Source organism: Macrobrachium rosenbergii, chromosome 16, assembly GCF_040412425.1.
Source record: "Macrobrachium rosenbergii isolate ZJJX-2024 chromosome 16, ASM4041242v1, whole genome shotgun sequence".
NCBI lineage: Eukaryota > Metazoa > Arthropoda > Malacostraca > Decapoda > Palaemonidae > Macrobrachium > Macrobrachium rosenbergii.
This window is the reverse complement of record NC_089756.1, coordinates 48,699,688-48,717,541: the sequence shown is the minus strand read 5'-3', so window position 1 is coordinate 48,717,541 and position 17,854 is coordinate 48,699,688. Positions and strand designations below refer to the sequence as shown.

The following is a 17,854-nucleotide window of genomic DNA, read 5'->3' as shown; positions in this document are numbered from 1 at the left end:
GGAGAAATTTGCTTGATATACCCTTTGTAGATTTCCTGACCAATCCAGAAAATTCCTCCACAACTCTCTGAGAGACATTTCTTGCAGGGGATGCTGGATAGTTTCTAGCCATGAAACAAGAGCACCTGCAGGAATCAGTTGCAATGGAGTAGGGTGGGCCAGAAGCAATTCTCTGTCTCTCTACTAGTAGTGACATCAAGGAACCCTGAGAGTGCATGAAAATGTCACGAGTGTCATACCTCTTCTCCATTACCTCCTCAACCTTACTTTTGGAAAAGAATAAGGATGTCCCTTCCATTTAAAAATTCAAGGCCAGGCTGATCTCCACTGAGAACTGTCTAGCTAATGGTCCCTTTAAACTGTCCCTCCTCAGGATCAAGTTGGTCCATAAGTTCATGGTCTAGCAGGTGAGGAATGTAAAGGTCCTCTCTCCTGAAACTTACAACCTCTTGAAATCACTTCTCATCCTTCAAGGGACACCCCTATCACAAGGGGAGCCTGCTAAATTTAAATTCTTGTTTCGAGCTTCAACCAGCCCTTGCTGCACCAGTAGAGCATCACTGTGAAGACGAAGGTTTGTATCCTTGTTGGAACATAGGATATCTAACAAGGTAATCTCAAGACTTAGGATGCTAAAAACTGTTGGGCATTCACTAGATACTGTACAGTACTCCTTGAAATTTTTGACAGTCCATCTGTGGCACAAGTCATTAATTTGTTCTTCAAGTCTGAATTTTTTAGTAACTTTGCCTGAAACCAAGAGCTTAAGAGTAAAAATTTTTTAATAAGTGTCACTAAATTCAGGGTATCAAGGAACATCATTACTGAAGCAAATGAATATCAGGTAACCTCAAAGCTCATTTTATTCTAACTTCAAATATGGAAGAAAAATAACACTAAAAGGGGAGTACAGTATAAAATATCTACAATAAAAGCTCATATCTTAGCCATGCAATTTGCTGCCATATAAAAGACTACACTTCAAATTGTACTATGTCTATTAGTGTATCAAATGCAACTGTACCATGGGAGATATTACCCATTAGTATTACTTTTATTAATCCTTCAACAACAACAATTTCTGCAGTGCTTAAATTTTGGTCCCCAAAATATTTTTGGAAGTTTTATCAAATGAAGAATTCCCTCCTTTCTAAAATATAAGCTACTTAATTGCCAAAATTGTTTTAAATTACATCCCAGTAACATACGAACCTTAGCCTTTGAAACTGTGGTGTATCAACAACCCGAACACAGAGTGGATGAAGAGATATGGCGCCATGAACTGCATCATTGAAAACTTTCTCAGTGTCCTCCATGGTGCCCTGATCCTGAACAATAACGTCCATTTCAAACTTTTGCTTCATTCTGAAAAGTAAATAAAATACTTCATGAAGGAAATGCAAAAAAAACAATAGTAAATAAACAATGAAAGTATATTATTCAATGATTAAAAACTAAACAACTGCATACACTGTACTAACATAAGTAAAACATGGCAATACCGGTAGGTCCTAGCTGATTTTCAAGGTGAACAATTAGCATGCGCTACAAAATTGTTTACAAACTACGACTGAAAAAATGTTAAAACATTGTCTGCCGAAAGTATAAAAGCAATACAATCCTAATTTCATTGCCAGAAGCACGATTATGGCTAAATTTAACCTTAAATAAAATAAAAACTACTGAGGCTAGAGGGCTGCAATTTGGTGTGTTTGATGATTGGAGGGTGGATGATCAACATACCAATTTGCAGCCCTCTAGCCTCAGTAGATTTTAAGATCTGAGAGTTGACAGAAAAAGTGCGAACAGAAAAGTGTGGACAGAATAAAGTGTGGATGGACAGAAAAAGCTGACAAAATAGTTTTCTTTTACAGAAAACTAAAAATGGTGAGGGAGATGAGTTTAATAAAACTTTTACCCTCATTTTGACTTTTGAAGCTGTAAATATGATGTTTCTGGAGTATTTATTAAGAGGTGGCATGTCGGGGTTTATTGTCCTTTGTCCACCATACTGAATCAAAGATCGCGGCCATTTTGGACTATGCTTCTAAATAGCGCAGATGTACAGTTCTATAATCGCAGGCATGTTATATCTTGTTTGAAAGGAAATTTGAGACTGAATAAAATTCTAATAGAAATTAAGGCCTAAAATTAATCTACAAGAAAAAATTTTAAGTTTTCGACACATGGCGGCCATTTTGGGTCCTGGCTTATGATATTACAGAAATTGAGTTCTGCATATACAGTAATGCTCACTTTGCAAGAAATTTAATGGTAATATTATTTTAGAATTGAGGGGCTAAAATGGGTTTCTAAAGACAAATTGGAAATTTTATGCTTCGTATTCCTAAGATCTGATAATTTTTTACCAACCATAAAAAAAAGTATTTTCACAAAAATAACATGCAACTCGTATTGTCACAAAAATAACTTGTAACTCCATATGTATACTTCATCACTAATAGTAATACAAACAGAAAACTGAACACCATTTGATGTGCATGCAGGGTACTTGCTGGTGTTATTGATGTTGTTCTCAGTCCCTTCATGGTTGTTCTGGGTTCAGCGGATCTTTTCATAAAGAATTGGCTTCATATTTGCAAAAATAGCAACATGCAATTTCCTTCTGTCGACATGAGCAAATTTTTGGTCGGACACGCTTTAAACAGTTACAAGGAGCTGGGAACTCATCTGGAATGGGTGCTTCTGCCATGATTACTGGTAACAAATGTTCATCAGCAAGCATGTATCCATAGTCAAGAGGATTCAGTTGAATATCTTCAATGAATGGATCATGAAGCCATATGTAGTACTGCAGGTAGGCCCCTTAGAATATGCTGCTTGATGCAGGCAGATGTAGAAGGAAATTCGCTCTATATCACACTGATGATGTTTTGTATGATAAATAATGAAGCAAAGCTCATCAAAACTCTCAACATCACATGACGTTATGGATTTGAGAAGGCACTTTTCAACATTAATAATGATCTCATCATTAATTTCTTCTTTTCCAAAGTTGCACAAGAGATTGTAAGCACCTTTTCTCCCTTCGATGAAAGCAAAAATTTGAGCAGATGTTCTGTATTTTTATTTTTTCCTGTGTGGACTACAATTTAATAATCATGTCTTCGTGTCAAGATGATTACTATCTGATAGAAAGGATATTTAAAATAATCACCATATTCAACGTTAAAAGTTCATGACTCTAGCAAAGGTGAAAAGAAATGAGAGCAGATTTTATAAGAGCATATTGGGAACACACAATTGAAATTATAGTTTCTTACTAGTACAGTCAAGCTTATTATTCAGCAAATCCCTGACATCGGACATGTATGCTCGTTGTGTTATCTCAATGGTATTCATCAGTTTCTTGAACACCCTTTTCATCTGTGGACTTTCATCTTGCTTTTCAAATGTCATCAGGGATTCCACATCTGGCTGAAATTGTCTGATGTATTTGTTTAAGCAGTTCTAGCGATGCATAACATCTGCAGCAAAAACATCGCCAGCAGTTTTTAGGAAGATTTTTCTAGTGTGGACACTGTCCTTATTGAAAGCTGTAGCTTTGATTAAGTTTTTTGCTAGTATTTCACCGCAAATGCGATATCTTTTAGTATCACCCGACATTTTATTTGGTTTTTCCTTGGAATTCGAAGGAACTGCTGTTTTGTCTCTTTTCTTGTGGTTCTCAGGACTTAAAAATGATTCAGTAGGTGGTTCAGGAGTTCGTTTGCATGCTGACTGTTTTTGTGAATGTCTCTCACCTCTTCTTGTGTATGGAGCATAGCATGTCTTGACATGATACTGGATTTTTGGCAAGTCATTCTCAGATATAGTGTTCAACAGGCCATCCTGCAGTGTTTTTGAAGTCTCTAATTATAACATTTCTACCGTCATGGGTGCTAGTGAGTTTGCCGTTTCCTTGACACTCTTTTACATGCTGACAAATGACATAAATTCAAATTTCTGTGACACATAAATTCAAACTTCTGTTCTTCTCATCATGAATGAGCTGTATTGTAGACGATGGGCCAGATAAATTGTCAGACATTCTTTTTACATCAGTATCAGGAAGTAGAGGATAAACGCCATTTTTTATGAGGAAGGTATTGCTCAATCACTTTTGATGTAATCATAGAAATGTACCTACATTTTTACCACATGAGCTGAGTTAGGTCCCACATGCACTTTCATGACTCTCAGTTTGACATTTGATATTGATATTTGGTACATCTTTGCTTGTTGTTTGTTAAATATTAGCAAATTGGTGTGATAAAATTAATTTACAGTGTCAAAGTAAATCATTAGCTAAGATTTTTGCAAAGATTCGTTGTTGACCCAACTGGAGACAAAACGTGCCACCTCATTTTATATCACCCTGAGACATCATATTTACAATATCAAAAGTCAAAATGAGGTGACGTGAAAGTGCACAGGGGACCTGGCACAGCTCCCTGCGTATTTCCCGCATGTATGAAAAAGTAGAATTGCCAAGGCTGAAGCTGCAAGATACTTGCTTCTCTCACACATATATCTGTTGAGGAGACGAATTACTGCACTTTCAAGGCTGGTGGAGTTTGAAGCAATATTAAGCTGACAGAGCTACTAACGCGCTTTGCCTTCGCATACAATCCAAGGTACATGTTGATAGCTTTTCGAGTGTCATTTTCAAACAGAGCAAACTGGTAAATGCGCCCTAAATACTTTACTTCGTGAACTACCAAAACGTGCATGGGAAACCAGAATTCAAATACTGTATAAACCCAGTGGCAATCTAGTAATAAAACCCGCAGGAAAAGTGCATTGAGAATTAACAAATAAAAAGGCATAAATGTTAATACAAAAATCTCCCTTAAAATAACAAAAAAACTTATAATTGCCGACAGCGACCAGAATTGCTAAACAGCACCACCAATATGCAGTAATGTACCTCGCTGCCGAACTTCTCAGTCCAGAGGTCCTTTATTCCTCACACAGTTGGACTGTGGAACAGTCTCCCTGAGGATGGAATTGTAATATCAAAAGTTCAAGCTTCCAAAGAATATGGCGTTCATTTGGAAGATACCCTAAAACAATTCTCCTTGTATTCCAATAATTTACTTTAATTTTTATCAATATATCTTTCAAATGAACGCCATATTCTTTGGAAGCTTGAATTTCAAGCCAATGGTCCTCTGTGGGCTTGTTCTATATGAACAGGGTTCATCCTCTGAATAATAATGTTAAAAATGTTAGTAAAAGTTTACTTACAATAAGAAGTCATCCAACGTGTTTAAAATGTTTCCAAACCACCAGAAATCTCAGTCTGATAGTAGCTAATAACAGATTATACAATCGTTACTATTTGGTATTATAATTACACAGGGTCTTCATTCGTTCTGAGTACTAAAAGTGCTCGAATAAGGGCTGCACATGACCGAAATATGACAACCTTTGAGACGACTCCTTTCAAGAAGTGTTTCCTTGCGAGCTGCTAGCAGCAGGAAGAACAAACTGCCACCAAAGCCAAACTTACTAACAACGCCATATGAATATTTCAGACTAATTTTCAGTTAGAGATTTGGTACATGTCATGAGATTAGACTGAGGAACGGAGAGGTATGCTTCGTACTCGACGTTATTCTTGGGGTAAAACATTTCCTTTAGGTAGGCTGTCAATTTTCTCTGATGGCTATGAAGTGGAAGAAAACTTCCTAAGGCTTTGATACCTTAACAGTAAACGCAGTAGTTAAATGGATAAATAGAGAGTTGTAAAGGTGTAAAATAATCCGTTTCACTATTACATGGCGTATGTGTGTGTGTATGTATATATATATATATATATATATATATATATATATATATATATATATATATATATATATATATGTGTGTGTGTGTGTGTGTGTGTGTGTGTGTGTGTGTGTGTGTGTTTTACTTTCTTCTGAAAGTACTGCATAATTAGCAATACCTAAACAAGTTCCAACTCCTGTTAATACCTGAACAGCCAAGAGAGAGAGAGAGAGTGCTTAACAAACACAATTACACACTGCCGTATATTATTGCACATAACTAAATTACCTAGATTTTTTGCCAAGGGAAATGCATTTCAAATCCAGGTAACACAATAAAAAGTAACGCTCCCATAAAACACTTTCAGGTATTTTTTTTAAATGGACTGTTCCAAATACAGGAATGGCACGCGTTGGCATAAGGCCAGCTTAACTGATAGCAGAACATTTACTCAAGAAGAAAAACATGGTATTTTGCCAGACCTAACCATAACAGCTTAATGTGACCGACGTTTTTTCCATCACTTTCTGGTGCGAACAGCTCCTCCGGGACAACACTTTCCACCTAAGTTCCACGGTAACCGTTCCCCACAAGAGAAAGTTGCACACTGATGTTACACCATGCCAAATGGCAGCCAAGAAGAGCAGCGTTGTCTTTTACCGATATCACGACGACCACGGGTTAATGCACAAGATTCAAAAGAAAAGATGCAGCATATTATCCCTCCCATTCAGCAATGCTAGCGGAAAGTCAAAACCAGGCTTATTGTATATTTGTCATGATAAGAAAGGTGTATTAAGTGTCTTGATTATATTGTCTATAAACTTAAGATTGACTTTGCAGTAATAATTATCATGTGTATAAATTTAATCTTACTACAGTCCTTCTAGGCAACAGGCCAATAAATAACGGTACATGCTTCGGTATCGGTAGTCGCATCCACACCAGTATCCGAGTAACCGCAGTCCTCCGAAACCGCATCGGTTGCAGATAGCAATGCAATGCTGAGTAGTGGTGGCCTTTACCCTTCAGTATAAAAGTCAGATTTTACCCGACCTACATTAACTGTACTAGGTTTAGTCTGACTACTTACTGGCCTTTTATCTAGTCCCAGTTCGTGGAGGAACGGCTGCCTACAGAATCTGCACTTTTATTTGCTTTTATTTCTTATATACAAACGTATGCAGAAACATTCGAATTATCATACGGCTTACTCTATTTGAACTGCCAAATCCGTGAAGCAAAGGACAAAAGAAATAGAAGATGAGTTACGCTAAAACCATAGTTAACATACGGCAAGAATTTAAGTTACTTGGAATGGACATAAAAATAAAGTAAAAAAAAAAAAAAAGACAAACAAGACCATCGAATTTTTTCTCCACACACAAAGACAAGCCACAGATACTGAAGCAAGCATGCTGTACGCGACCCCGATGTAGTATGCACCTCGGTGTAAAGTCAGTTACCTTGTTTGCACACTTCCTTACCAAACAAACCACACTGGGCTAATTAAAGAAGAGGCCATACCATCTCATCTAGAGAATAATGCTTCGTAAAAATCGCAAACCATCTTCGTATGGGACAAAACAAACAAACCGAGGTTACGAGACAAAATGACTGTTGCGGAAGTACAGATAAGGGAAGGAAGGTTCCGACCATGAGCCCGGGAAAGTGAGAAAATGCCAACCCGTATTAAGCGCCGAATATAATGTGTGGCTTTCCAAATATCAAGTCTAACGGACGATGCTCACGTGTTAGAACTTGTTATTCGATCCAGCTTTTCCGACTGTGTTTAGTACTCTATTCATGGTCTTCATTCATGTGTAACATCAGCAATCACTGTCGTTTACGATTCGCTAACGTTATACGAGATATGATATTAAACTATTCACTCTTGGATTAACATCACGACTAGAGAGAGAATGTTACCATACTGCCCATGTTCAACATTAAAATCCTACTGACGTGTTGTATATAGAATAACTTCATTTCATTTATATAATATATATATATATATATATATATATATATATATATATATATATATATATATATATATATATATATATATATATCACTAGGCCTAGGCTAATGGCCCATTATAAGTACTAAAACTGTCTATTCCAAATAAAAGCTTACATTTGTAGCATACTGTGAACTAATTTTCATTTTTAAAAGCAGCAACTTTCTTATATTTAAACAGTTTGACTACCGTAAAACCTCTAATATAAGCCTAATGAGTACTTCCGGGTTCTGTTTCATACTACACTAGCCTACTGATAGATCATAAGCTTACTTTGAAGAATACAAGTCGCCTCATTATGATTCCGAACATATCGCCTAATAAAATCATACTTCATTCAATTAATGAAATCGTGCCAGGTGCTAGACCACGAGTCAATGACACCAGGTGGCTCTGAGCCAAAACGCGATAAAGAGACAACTCACTTCTGTTTGGACGCTGTATCTAAACGTTTGCGATAATTGACAAAAAAAAAATTACTCATGAATACAAATAAAGCAAAATAAATGCTACGTCACGCCACAGTAAGTATCCAAGAGACAGACTATGAACTCTTATGCTACTTTGCAAAGGATCAAGACGCTGCAGTTAATATCACACGGTAAAGGGCGTCGGTTGAGGATATGCAAAATATCAGTATCATGCTAGACGACTCAATTAAAGGATTATAGGTTGCGTCACTCGAAGCCTTGAAATGGGCTTACGCTCACCGAGATGAAGTTGTCGACTGTTTCTATGTTGGAAAAGGTGACAATTATCGTATTCTAGTACCGAGTAACTCTTAAGAACATCACGCCATTACCTGTAAAATATTGCGAGAAAGAATGATCCGAAAATGAAGTCTTTTTATTTTCCGGACACCCAACTTCTTTCAGATCAATAGACCAAGGTTGGCACTACTTCTTCCATCTGCAAAACTGGTCAGCTGACTGATCATCAAATCAGAGAGAATGAAAGTCACCTTACCTGTATAGTGGGTGAGATGAAAATTCTTGGGGAAACGTAGCTCTACAATTCAGAAGAGAGTAACGTTGCAACCTTTACCGAAGAAGCTTTGGCAGGTACTGACCGCCATGTGATGCACTTGTGCAGACGTCACATTCAACGTTGTTGGTGAAGAGTTGCAAGAAGTTTCTTTTACACAAAAGTCAAGAAGTTTCTATCATTTCATTATAAAATTCTAAGGTTTCTTGTGTATTTATGTATTATATTACTAAATAATAAATTATACACACAATAAAATTTGTTTGATTCGAGAAAATAATAATAATATTAAAACTCGCTGATAACTTTGATAATTGGTCTACATCGCTGCCAGACCGGACCAGCTGACTGTATGCGTAGTCATGCGAGCACACCCATTTTTTTTTATCGATTTTTTATTATATGTAAGGTATCGTAAATTAATAATAATTTTAAAATACGCCTTTACATGTTCATGGAAATCAGTCAATTTCAATGGCAGATCCTAAAATATGAGCGAAATAGTCTGAGGAATTAACTAATTTATTAGCAACAGGCCTTGTAAAACGACTCAGTCTAATGTTTGTTTGGGAATTCAAGATAAAGTTATATAATTTTCTCATTACGAAACTACTGTACAGACGTCCCTGTAAGTTAGTTCATATGTACATTTATGTTAGGTTACTATCGTTGTAAAGTCCTCTCTCTCTTTCTTATGATATTTTGTTTATTGTAAATAGCCAATAAAGAAATTAAGATAAGGGAGTTTCATTCTTCGAAAAGAAAGCTGGGCATCTCCTTAGGCCTGCTCTGCTGACACCTTTCTGGAATGAATAATGGCAGTGGAATGTCGTGTTCTTGAGGGTAAAAGAGAAAAAACTTGATGGCTCTTCTGTGTTGTTATCTTACAGAGCCCTAGAACTTCCAGGATGCACTAATCCTGGATAATCTATTAAAAGGGCACTAATAATAATAATGATAATACTCTCTCTCTCTCTCTCTCTCTCTCTCTCTCTCTCTCTCTCTCTCTCTCTCTCTCTCTCTCTCTATATATATATATATATATATATATATATATATATATATATATATATATATATATATATATATATATATATATATATATATATATTATTATATATATGTGTGTGAGTGTGTGTGTGCGTGTACCGCAGGGAAAAATTAGACACTGGTTATAAATTCTTAGTTTTCCAGGAAATCTTCAAAAGGACTGTTATAGTGGTAGAAAGTTAGAAAATATATATTATAGTGACAGTACGAACGAACATACAGACGATTGAAAAGCAGAATGAATAAAAAAAATATGTAAAAGACTGAAAATTTTAAACCAAAAGGAAATTTTACCATCAAAATTTTGGCATGGTTATGACGTACCCTTGATAATGCAGTTTTAAGCAGTTTGTGAATGGAATTTTTTGAAAGCAGAATACTGAACAAAATCATTCCACGCAATGCAATATGGCTCAGGTATTTTGACGACATAATGTGTATTTGGGTAGGGAATGAAATTGTAAATACTTTCTTTGTTAATTAAATGAATTGGTCCCATCAATAAAATTCACTATGAGGATGGAAAATGATGGGTTTAAATACACTGTGTTAGTACGCAGAAGTAGTAATAAATTCAGCTTGGCCAAACTTAACATCGATAAGACATGTAACATCTGTTACTAGATTTGCTTCACTTTGAAAAATGCATTACAATTGTGCAAACTACCATAAATCGATACTGATTCACAAATAAAAGAAATGAGTTTATCATGTACTTAATTTTATCTATTTATTGTTAAAGTTTAATTTTTATGTTTCTTAAGAATTGTCAAACAATTATATGAATGAGTGCTCAAAAATAAAATGCTATGATTAGAAGTTTGAGCAATGTATGCAACCGAGTAAAAAAAAAAAAAAAAAAAAAGAAGTATGCTGGTTCGGTTTTTACCTCTAATGTAATATCTCGATGACCTTAACTGTTGTATTGCCAACTTTATGTTCGCTGAACAAACAAATCTACCACGACCTTGCTCATCTAGACAAGACTCCTTCAGCTGGCTAAAGCTGTTATACAGTACAGTATTAATCTTTTATTTTTTTTTATTTTCTCTGTATGAATATCTACCTAACTGTACTGTGATATTTACATTTTTATCTGACAAAAATTAGTCCATAATTATTTTAGTATCAAATTTAGAATTGATAGGGTTATGCAATATGTATATATATATATATATATATATATATATATATATATATATATATATATATATGTGTGTGTGTGTGTATATATATACAGTATATATATATATATATATATATATATATATATATATATATATATATATATATATATATATATATATCTTTCACCAGTTGCTTCTGGAGAAAGAGCCATGATGGTGTACAGCCCAAGATGTCAGAAGATATCGTCTTACATCTTGGTATGACCATCGTAATCTGAAACACGAATGAATCTAATTAAAATTTTTAATTGAAAATCTGAATTGAATACCAGGGTGTAAATTATTTCCGTAGCATTTCTCTATAAATGTCGAATTGTAGAGGCACAACATGATTAGGCCTATGTTACTCTTTAATTAAACCGTAATGCATTATTGAAATATAAAAAAAACACACACACAAATGATAAATAAATTGATTGTTATCGTTTTTGTGAAGAAAAGTGTAGGGGCACAATATTATTAGGTCTATGTACCTCTTTAATCAAACCATAATGCATTATTGAAATTTAAAAAAAAACAGAAATGATAAATGATTGATTGTTATAGTTTTTATGAAGAAAAGGAGTATAATTGTATGTTATCATTGTTCTACGTCAGAAGTCACTAGTTTTCCTTCCCGCAGTTGTGACGTTCATCCTATGAGTAACTGAAGTAAACAGGTTGCTCCCACATTTTCCTTGTTTTCCGTTTGTAAATTCGTCTTTTTTTATGTTTTCACACATTTTTTTTCTGACAACATTTTCGTTTACATTCAAACTGCGAGTGATCATCGAGTGATCAGAAAATGCCGATTAGATTATTTGGCGTAATATACCCTGTCTGCGTGGTGATGTATTATTGTTAACAAAAATTAAAAAGATGAAATTTTGATAATGCTATTGATACATAAACTCCTTTATGCTGTTTCTGTAAAACACGTTCTCGTGTGTTCATTTGCTTACACACACACACACACACACACACACACACACACACACACACACATATATATATATATATATATACATATATATATATATATATATATATATATATATATATATATGTGTGTGTGTGTGTGTGTGTGTGTGTGTGTGTGTGTGTGTGTGTGTGTGTATACCTGTTCGTGTATTTTCAACATACGCCGTGCATTACATATTTTCAGAATAAAATCAAGAATTCGAGGGATAGAGATCATTCAGAATGAGTTTCGGGGCATCTTGCCTCATTTTAATATATGAGTTCCTGATAGACTAGGAGAGAGAGAGAGAGAGAGAGAGAGAGAGAGAGAGAGAGAGAGAGAGAGAGAGAGAGAGAGAATCTTGGAGTCTCTTTAGCACGAGATAATAGCATTTGAAATAACATTTGAAATGCGTCAGTTTATATGAACATCTTAAGCATTCCGACCAACAATATGGATACCAGCATCAAATGTCAGAACAGACACACTCACCGTGATACGAGTATATCCGGTACAAAATGTCTTCGTTAAAAGTCATGCAGAGGTTTCTGGCCTTCCGCTCGCAGATAGCAATGAATTGATTGATTTGTTAAAAGTTCCCTGGCGTCATCATTGATACCGAGTCATTAGCAGTCTAAGAAGGGGAGTGGCTAGAAATTGGTTAGGATCAACCCCCGACGACTATAAAAACGGTTGGCTTTAGGAAAATACTCCAAATCATAATACTGAAGATCTGAAGCGAAATTTTGAATACACAAGTTTTGTAGGTTAGGCATAAATCTTAGATTACTGAGTCCTGCAAAAGTAGATACTATTTTTGAATGTTGCACGAGTCAGTAGGCACCTCAAGTAATAAACTGCTTCATGTTATCTAACTCTTGTAAGTTTTCCAATAAAATGGTACATGACACTAAAAAATTTGTGGTATACATTTTGCCCCGAGGATTTTCATTATAAAATTTTTCCAATCACCAAACGTTATTTCATTTCATGGGTTAAGCAACGTTCTACTGTGCAAAAACCAACGTCACTTCGTCATAAACATCATCATAGGCCTATGATTTGACCGCTTTTACAAGGTATAGTTTAGTCCTACTTGAATTCTAGATGACTACTGCAAGTGTATTAAGGAACGTACAGCGTCTGTGTAGTAAAACATGGAGGCTTACTCACGTCAGTATTAGAGAGTTTTTACGAATCAAAATACAGTGCTGAAGTCGCCTGGTGTGAAGCTCTCAAGCAATAGTGAAGTGCCTTGTGGTGAACATTACGAGATAGAGAGTGGCGGTAAGGGGGATGGTTCCACTGATACTATAGGCTATAATCATTATAAAACTAAATGGTAAATATCATTTCTGGCTAAACCTGGTCAAAAGAAAAAAAAAAAAACCATAGCGCTCGAGTCTAGCCAAACGGATGATCTGGCTGTTTCCATCAACCTTTTCATGTTAAGGACAATCAATACTGGGTTTCCATGGCTCACGTATTTTGATGGTTTTTAAGTGAATTAAGACATTAATTAACCTTCCCGGAGGAGCTGATGTTGCTAACCAAACCATTCGTAAGCCTTGATGGCTCTCAACCTCAGGGTAATGATAAAGCTGCTTTTTCAACTGATAGAGTAACTGCTGATAAGGGTTATAAACAGCCCGTCCGTCAGCGATATAACTGCAGCTCGTTGGAATTAAAGGTGGGCTATACAATGAACTTATGGAAAGATTAGGCGGAGATAAGCTAGCGTTTGCGCATTGAATGGACACTGTTTCCTCTTTGAATGGTCCCTTTGTTTATTTGACCACTGATTCTTTTTTATCTATTTTTATGAGTTGGTTTGATAGTCTATCTTTTCTGTTTGGTTCTATCAAATCTCTTTGTTTGGTGAATAATAATAATAATAATAATAATAATAATAATAATAATAATAATAATAATAATAATAATAATAATAATAATAATAATCAACGCACAGTCGCAGCAGTCGCTTGTGTAAATTTCTACCTCTCAGCAATAATAATAATAATAATAATAATAATAATAATAATAATAATAATAATAATAATAATAATAATATCAGAGGCAAATTGGTTAAGACAATTCTAAGCATCCCAAGTGAATAGGCAAAGAAAGATTTCGCAGAAACTGTAATAGCTCTGTCGACCTAGATCCGTATTAGAGCACTCGAATTTCTCGGGATTTTCCGAGCCTAAAACGTACATGGGGATTCCTAAAAGGATGTTTTAGTCGTCTTCGTTACCATGCCAGAGTGATAGTTGTATCATCTGTTTGTTGCTGTTTGTTTCATTTGTTTGTTATGACGAATTCAAGCGAGAAGAAGAAGAAGAAGAAGAAGAAGAAGAAGAAGAAGAAGAAGAAGAAGAAGAAGAAGAAGAAGAAGAAGAAGAAGATAAAAAAAAAAAATCAGGCCAACTGGAGGTTGCTTGACGGTTCGGTCTATTGCGTAGAGCGTGTGACCTCCGTTCTAGAAGCGATTAAGATAATTGTTGAAGTGTGGATGATGAATGCAAGTGAAACCCCACCCTCCCCCCACAAAAAAAAATGTAAGCATAAAGATAAATTGTTTGTTTTGTATATATCGCAAAAGAGGAACTAAAACTGTGAGAAATGTAGGAATACGTGAAAGTAGTATAAAAAAAAGTAAAAAATGTGCCGAGGTTTCTTCGGCGCAGTCGAGTTTTGTCTACAGCCGCCACAGCGTATAATCAAGGCCACCGAAAATAAATCTATCTTTCAGTGGTCTCGGTATAATGCTGTATGAGCTACGGCCCATGAAACATTAATCACGCCCCGGTGGTGGCCTATCTTATATCGTTGCCAGAAGCACGATTATAGCTAAATTTAACCTTAAATAAAATAAAAACTACTGAGGCTAGAGGGATGAAATTTGGCATATTTGATGATTGGATGATGGATGATCACCATACCAATTGGCAGCCCTCTAGCCTCGGTAGTTTTTAAGATCTGAGGGCGGACAGAAAAAGTGCAGACGGACAGACAAAGACGGCACAATAGTCTTCTTTTACAGAAAACTAAAAGGTTAGAATGTCAGAAGGATGGATATCAAATTTTTGAGATGCTCTGGCCATGTAGAAAGAATACAGGACGATAGGTTGGTGGAAAAGAGTGTAAAATTCGGAAAGGGAAAGTGTGAAATCTTTTTAAAACAAGTTACTGCAAATTTCATTTTCACAGTCCTGGAGTATCAACAGAAGACTAACGACAGAACACAATTACACACACACACACACACACACACACACACATATATATATATATATATATATATATATATATATATATATATATATATATATACATATATATATATATATATATATATATATATATATATATATATATATATATATATATATATATATATATATATATATATATATCCTCTTTGACGGGGTGGCCACAGAATGTGAGCTTTACTCTAGGGTAATTTCAAGCTACATGCACCAGAACAAAAGGTTACACAGAAGACTCTGTTATATAAACAACAAAATAAAGGCGTATATAACGTTTTAATGCATACAGAAGTCATTAATTTAGGTACCTGGATTGACCAAGGGAAGGCAAAAGACACTGACAAGTGGTACTGTCTTTCAAACCTCCTTCGAATATCTTATGTAGAATAGGTCAAGAGTGTATAAACCTAGATTAAACTGATATTATTTTCCTTATTAACTGTATAACTGCAGACTCTCTTAGATTTCTTGAAACAATATGCTTACCTCTTTTTATTATACTGCTATGGGACTCATCAGTTCTATTTGATTTTTCACTATTATATTAATCTATTCAATTCCTTACTTTTCGGACCCGGACTAATGAATCACAGCCCACAAATGGGATTTTAAAAACTTTGCCATATGATGTGGACAGTTTCTTATATGGACTTTTTTTTTAGTGTTATTAGGAAAGACTACATTTACCCTGAATATTTTCATCACTGATTTCATGAACTCAAAGCCGATGAAACAGGGCAAACGAAGAGTTCACATGTAATTCTGGTAAGCCTGTCACTTCTGTTGTAAAATGACTACTTAGCTTCGCTGTAACAAGTGTCCAAAATATGAGTTTGATAACACCAAGTCCCTCCTTATTTTCCTAATGTTCTGTAGTTCGTTATTCAGGAATTCAGGACTGACAACAGTCAGAAAAATAACGTGCAACAATTATATCAATTGTTGTTTTTCTTCATATACAATAAATCTGCGCTGAAATTGTTCAGGTCTGATAGTAAGTATAAACAGGGCAAGCAGCCAATTTCTTTTTTTTTTTTTCTGGCATGAATTTGATAGACTAGACTTGTTAATTCACTTTTCTAAGACGTTATTTACGTCCGCGTGTTTAGACAGATATCATTTTGGCTATTATACCTTCAGCGCTTGCCCTAGAAACTTTTTCTCTTACAGGGTCTGTTGGTAGCCCTGCCACTATCAGCCCATAGAAAATCAATTCTCAACTTCATGGTTGAGGACTTGGTTGACCCTCCTTGCATAATTCTTGTGATTTTCACGATTTCAGGAAATATATGAATTTGTTTTCTCAATGACTTATTTGTTTTGTACTTTGAAATATACACACATTTTGAACTGTGAATGCCCAATGACAGAGTACTAACTGCCCTGTGCGTAGCACTAAATAGCAGACTAACAGGGTCGTCCATTGTTGTATAATACACCCACAGTTTACCTGTTAATGTTTCACTGAATTTGCATTCTTATTTTTCCATGTTCACTGTTGTTTTCCTTACTTTGGAGAAAAATTGCTGAGTTCTTGACTGCAAGTTATTAAATTTTAAAGAATATTCTGCTCATATTTTAAATCAACTTAATTCAGTGGTAATGTTAAACGTAGGGACATTGGACAATAGAAGAATGTCAATACAATAGACCTATACTCTTGCAAACTCACCAGTGGCGCAGCTTAAAGCAATGTACCACGAACTTTCCGCAAACTCGCCGATTACTGATAGTCGTCAGCCCGCGCAGACTCGTTATAAGTCGGAGGAATAAGCAGATTGGCTGTGCAGTACGCGTCTATTTCACCTTGTTTGTACAAGGCGTGGCATCTCGCGACTATCGTCCGATTCCGAGCGAACTTTGCTTTCTATTTTATTTTTTGCTGACCTCCCCCACCCCAAACCCCGGATAAAAAATTTTTTTTGACAACCCCCTCCTCTCCCCGCCCAATCCCAACCTTCTGTAAGTCTTGTCACAGCTATCTGAGAGCTTTAAAAAGTAGCATGGTTTAAAATTCTTAATCTCTCTGAGATAAATTTGAATAAACAGTTCACCCAGTAATTGAATCCACAAGAATCTCTCTCTCTCTCTCTCTCTCTCTCTCTCTCTCTCTCTCTCTCTCTCTCTCTCTCGGGGCGTTACTAGAGAACTCCAGGCTCAAAACTAAGGAACTAGAGATCGATCGCTAGACCAATGGGGAAAAATTCAGCATGCCTATGTTGACCTCAACTGTGAGATAATGTCTGGCTGTAAGTCGATTGATGTACCATTAAATCAACTAAAAATGGCAGGGCTTCCTACTCAGAGACTCTCTCTCTCTCTCTCTCTCTCTTTCTGCTTATTATCGCTTTAGGCTTAAAAGTGGTCCTTTTTCTATATAATTGAAATTTGATGAAAGACTAATGAAATAAAAAATAAATATTTTGTTGTCGGAATAGTGGAGCAAAAATTATGATGACTACTCGAGGATAATTGTTTTTTCATGTGACATTTCAAGGTGACTTATACCTATTTTTAACTTATCACTGATACTGTATCACAGAGGTTTAAACGGAAAGGTTATCTTCTGATAACCTATTGTTGGCTTAGAGTAGTAACTAATTTATGTTGCACTTTTTTGACAGTACAA

The 17,854-nt window shown here is 35.4% G+C and overlaps 1 protein-coding gene across 11 annotated transcripts in view; it reads right to left on the bottom strand.

Moving 5' to 3' along the window:
• Positions 1 to 17,201, bottom strand: part of fal (falten) — a 33,298-nt gene extending 16,097 nt beyond the window's left edge. Inside the window, exons 1-3 of one of the 11 annotated variants that reach the window (XM_067119058.1) lie at positions 16,898 to 17,063; positions 11,144 to 11,230; positions 1,213 to 1,365 (exon numbers count right to left, since the gene is read on the bottom strand). In XM_067119058.1, the coding sequence (XP_066975159.1) occupies positions 1,213 to 1,364 (152 nt within the window). In that variant the 5' untranslated portion in view covers position 1,365; positions 11,144 to 11,230; positions 16,898 to 17,063. Of the gene's footprint in view, positions 1 to 1,212; positions 1,366 to 6,254; positions 6,424 to 8,597; positions 8,710 to 8,761; positions 9,130 to 11,143; positions 11,231 to 16,897 lie in introns of those variants that run through there. The other 10 variants (XM_067119052.1, XM_067119057.1, XM_067119059.1 and 7 more) reach the window with 10 other exon arrangements.
• Between the last annotated feature and the right edge of the window lie 653 nt (positions 17,202 to 17,854).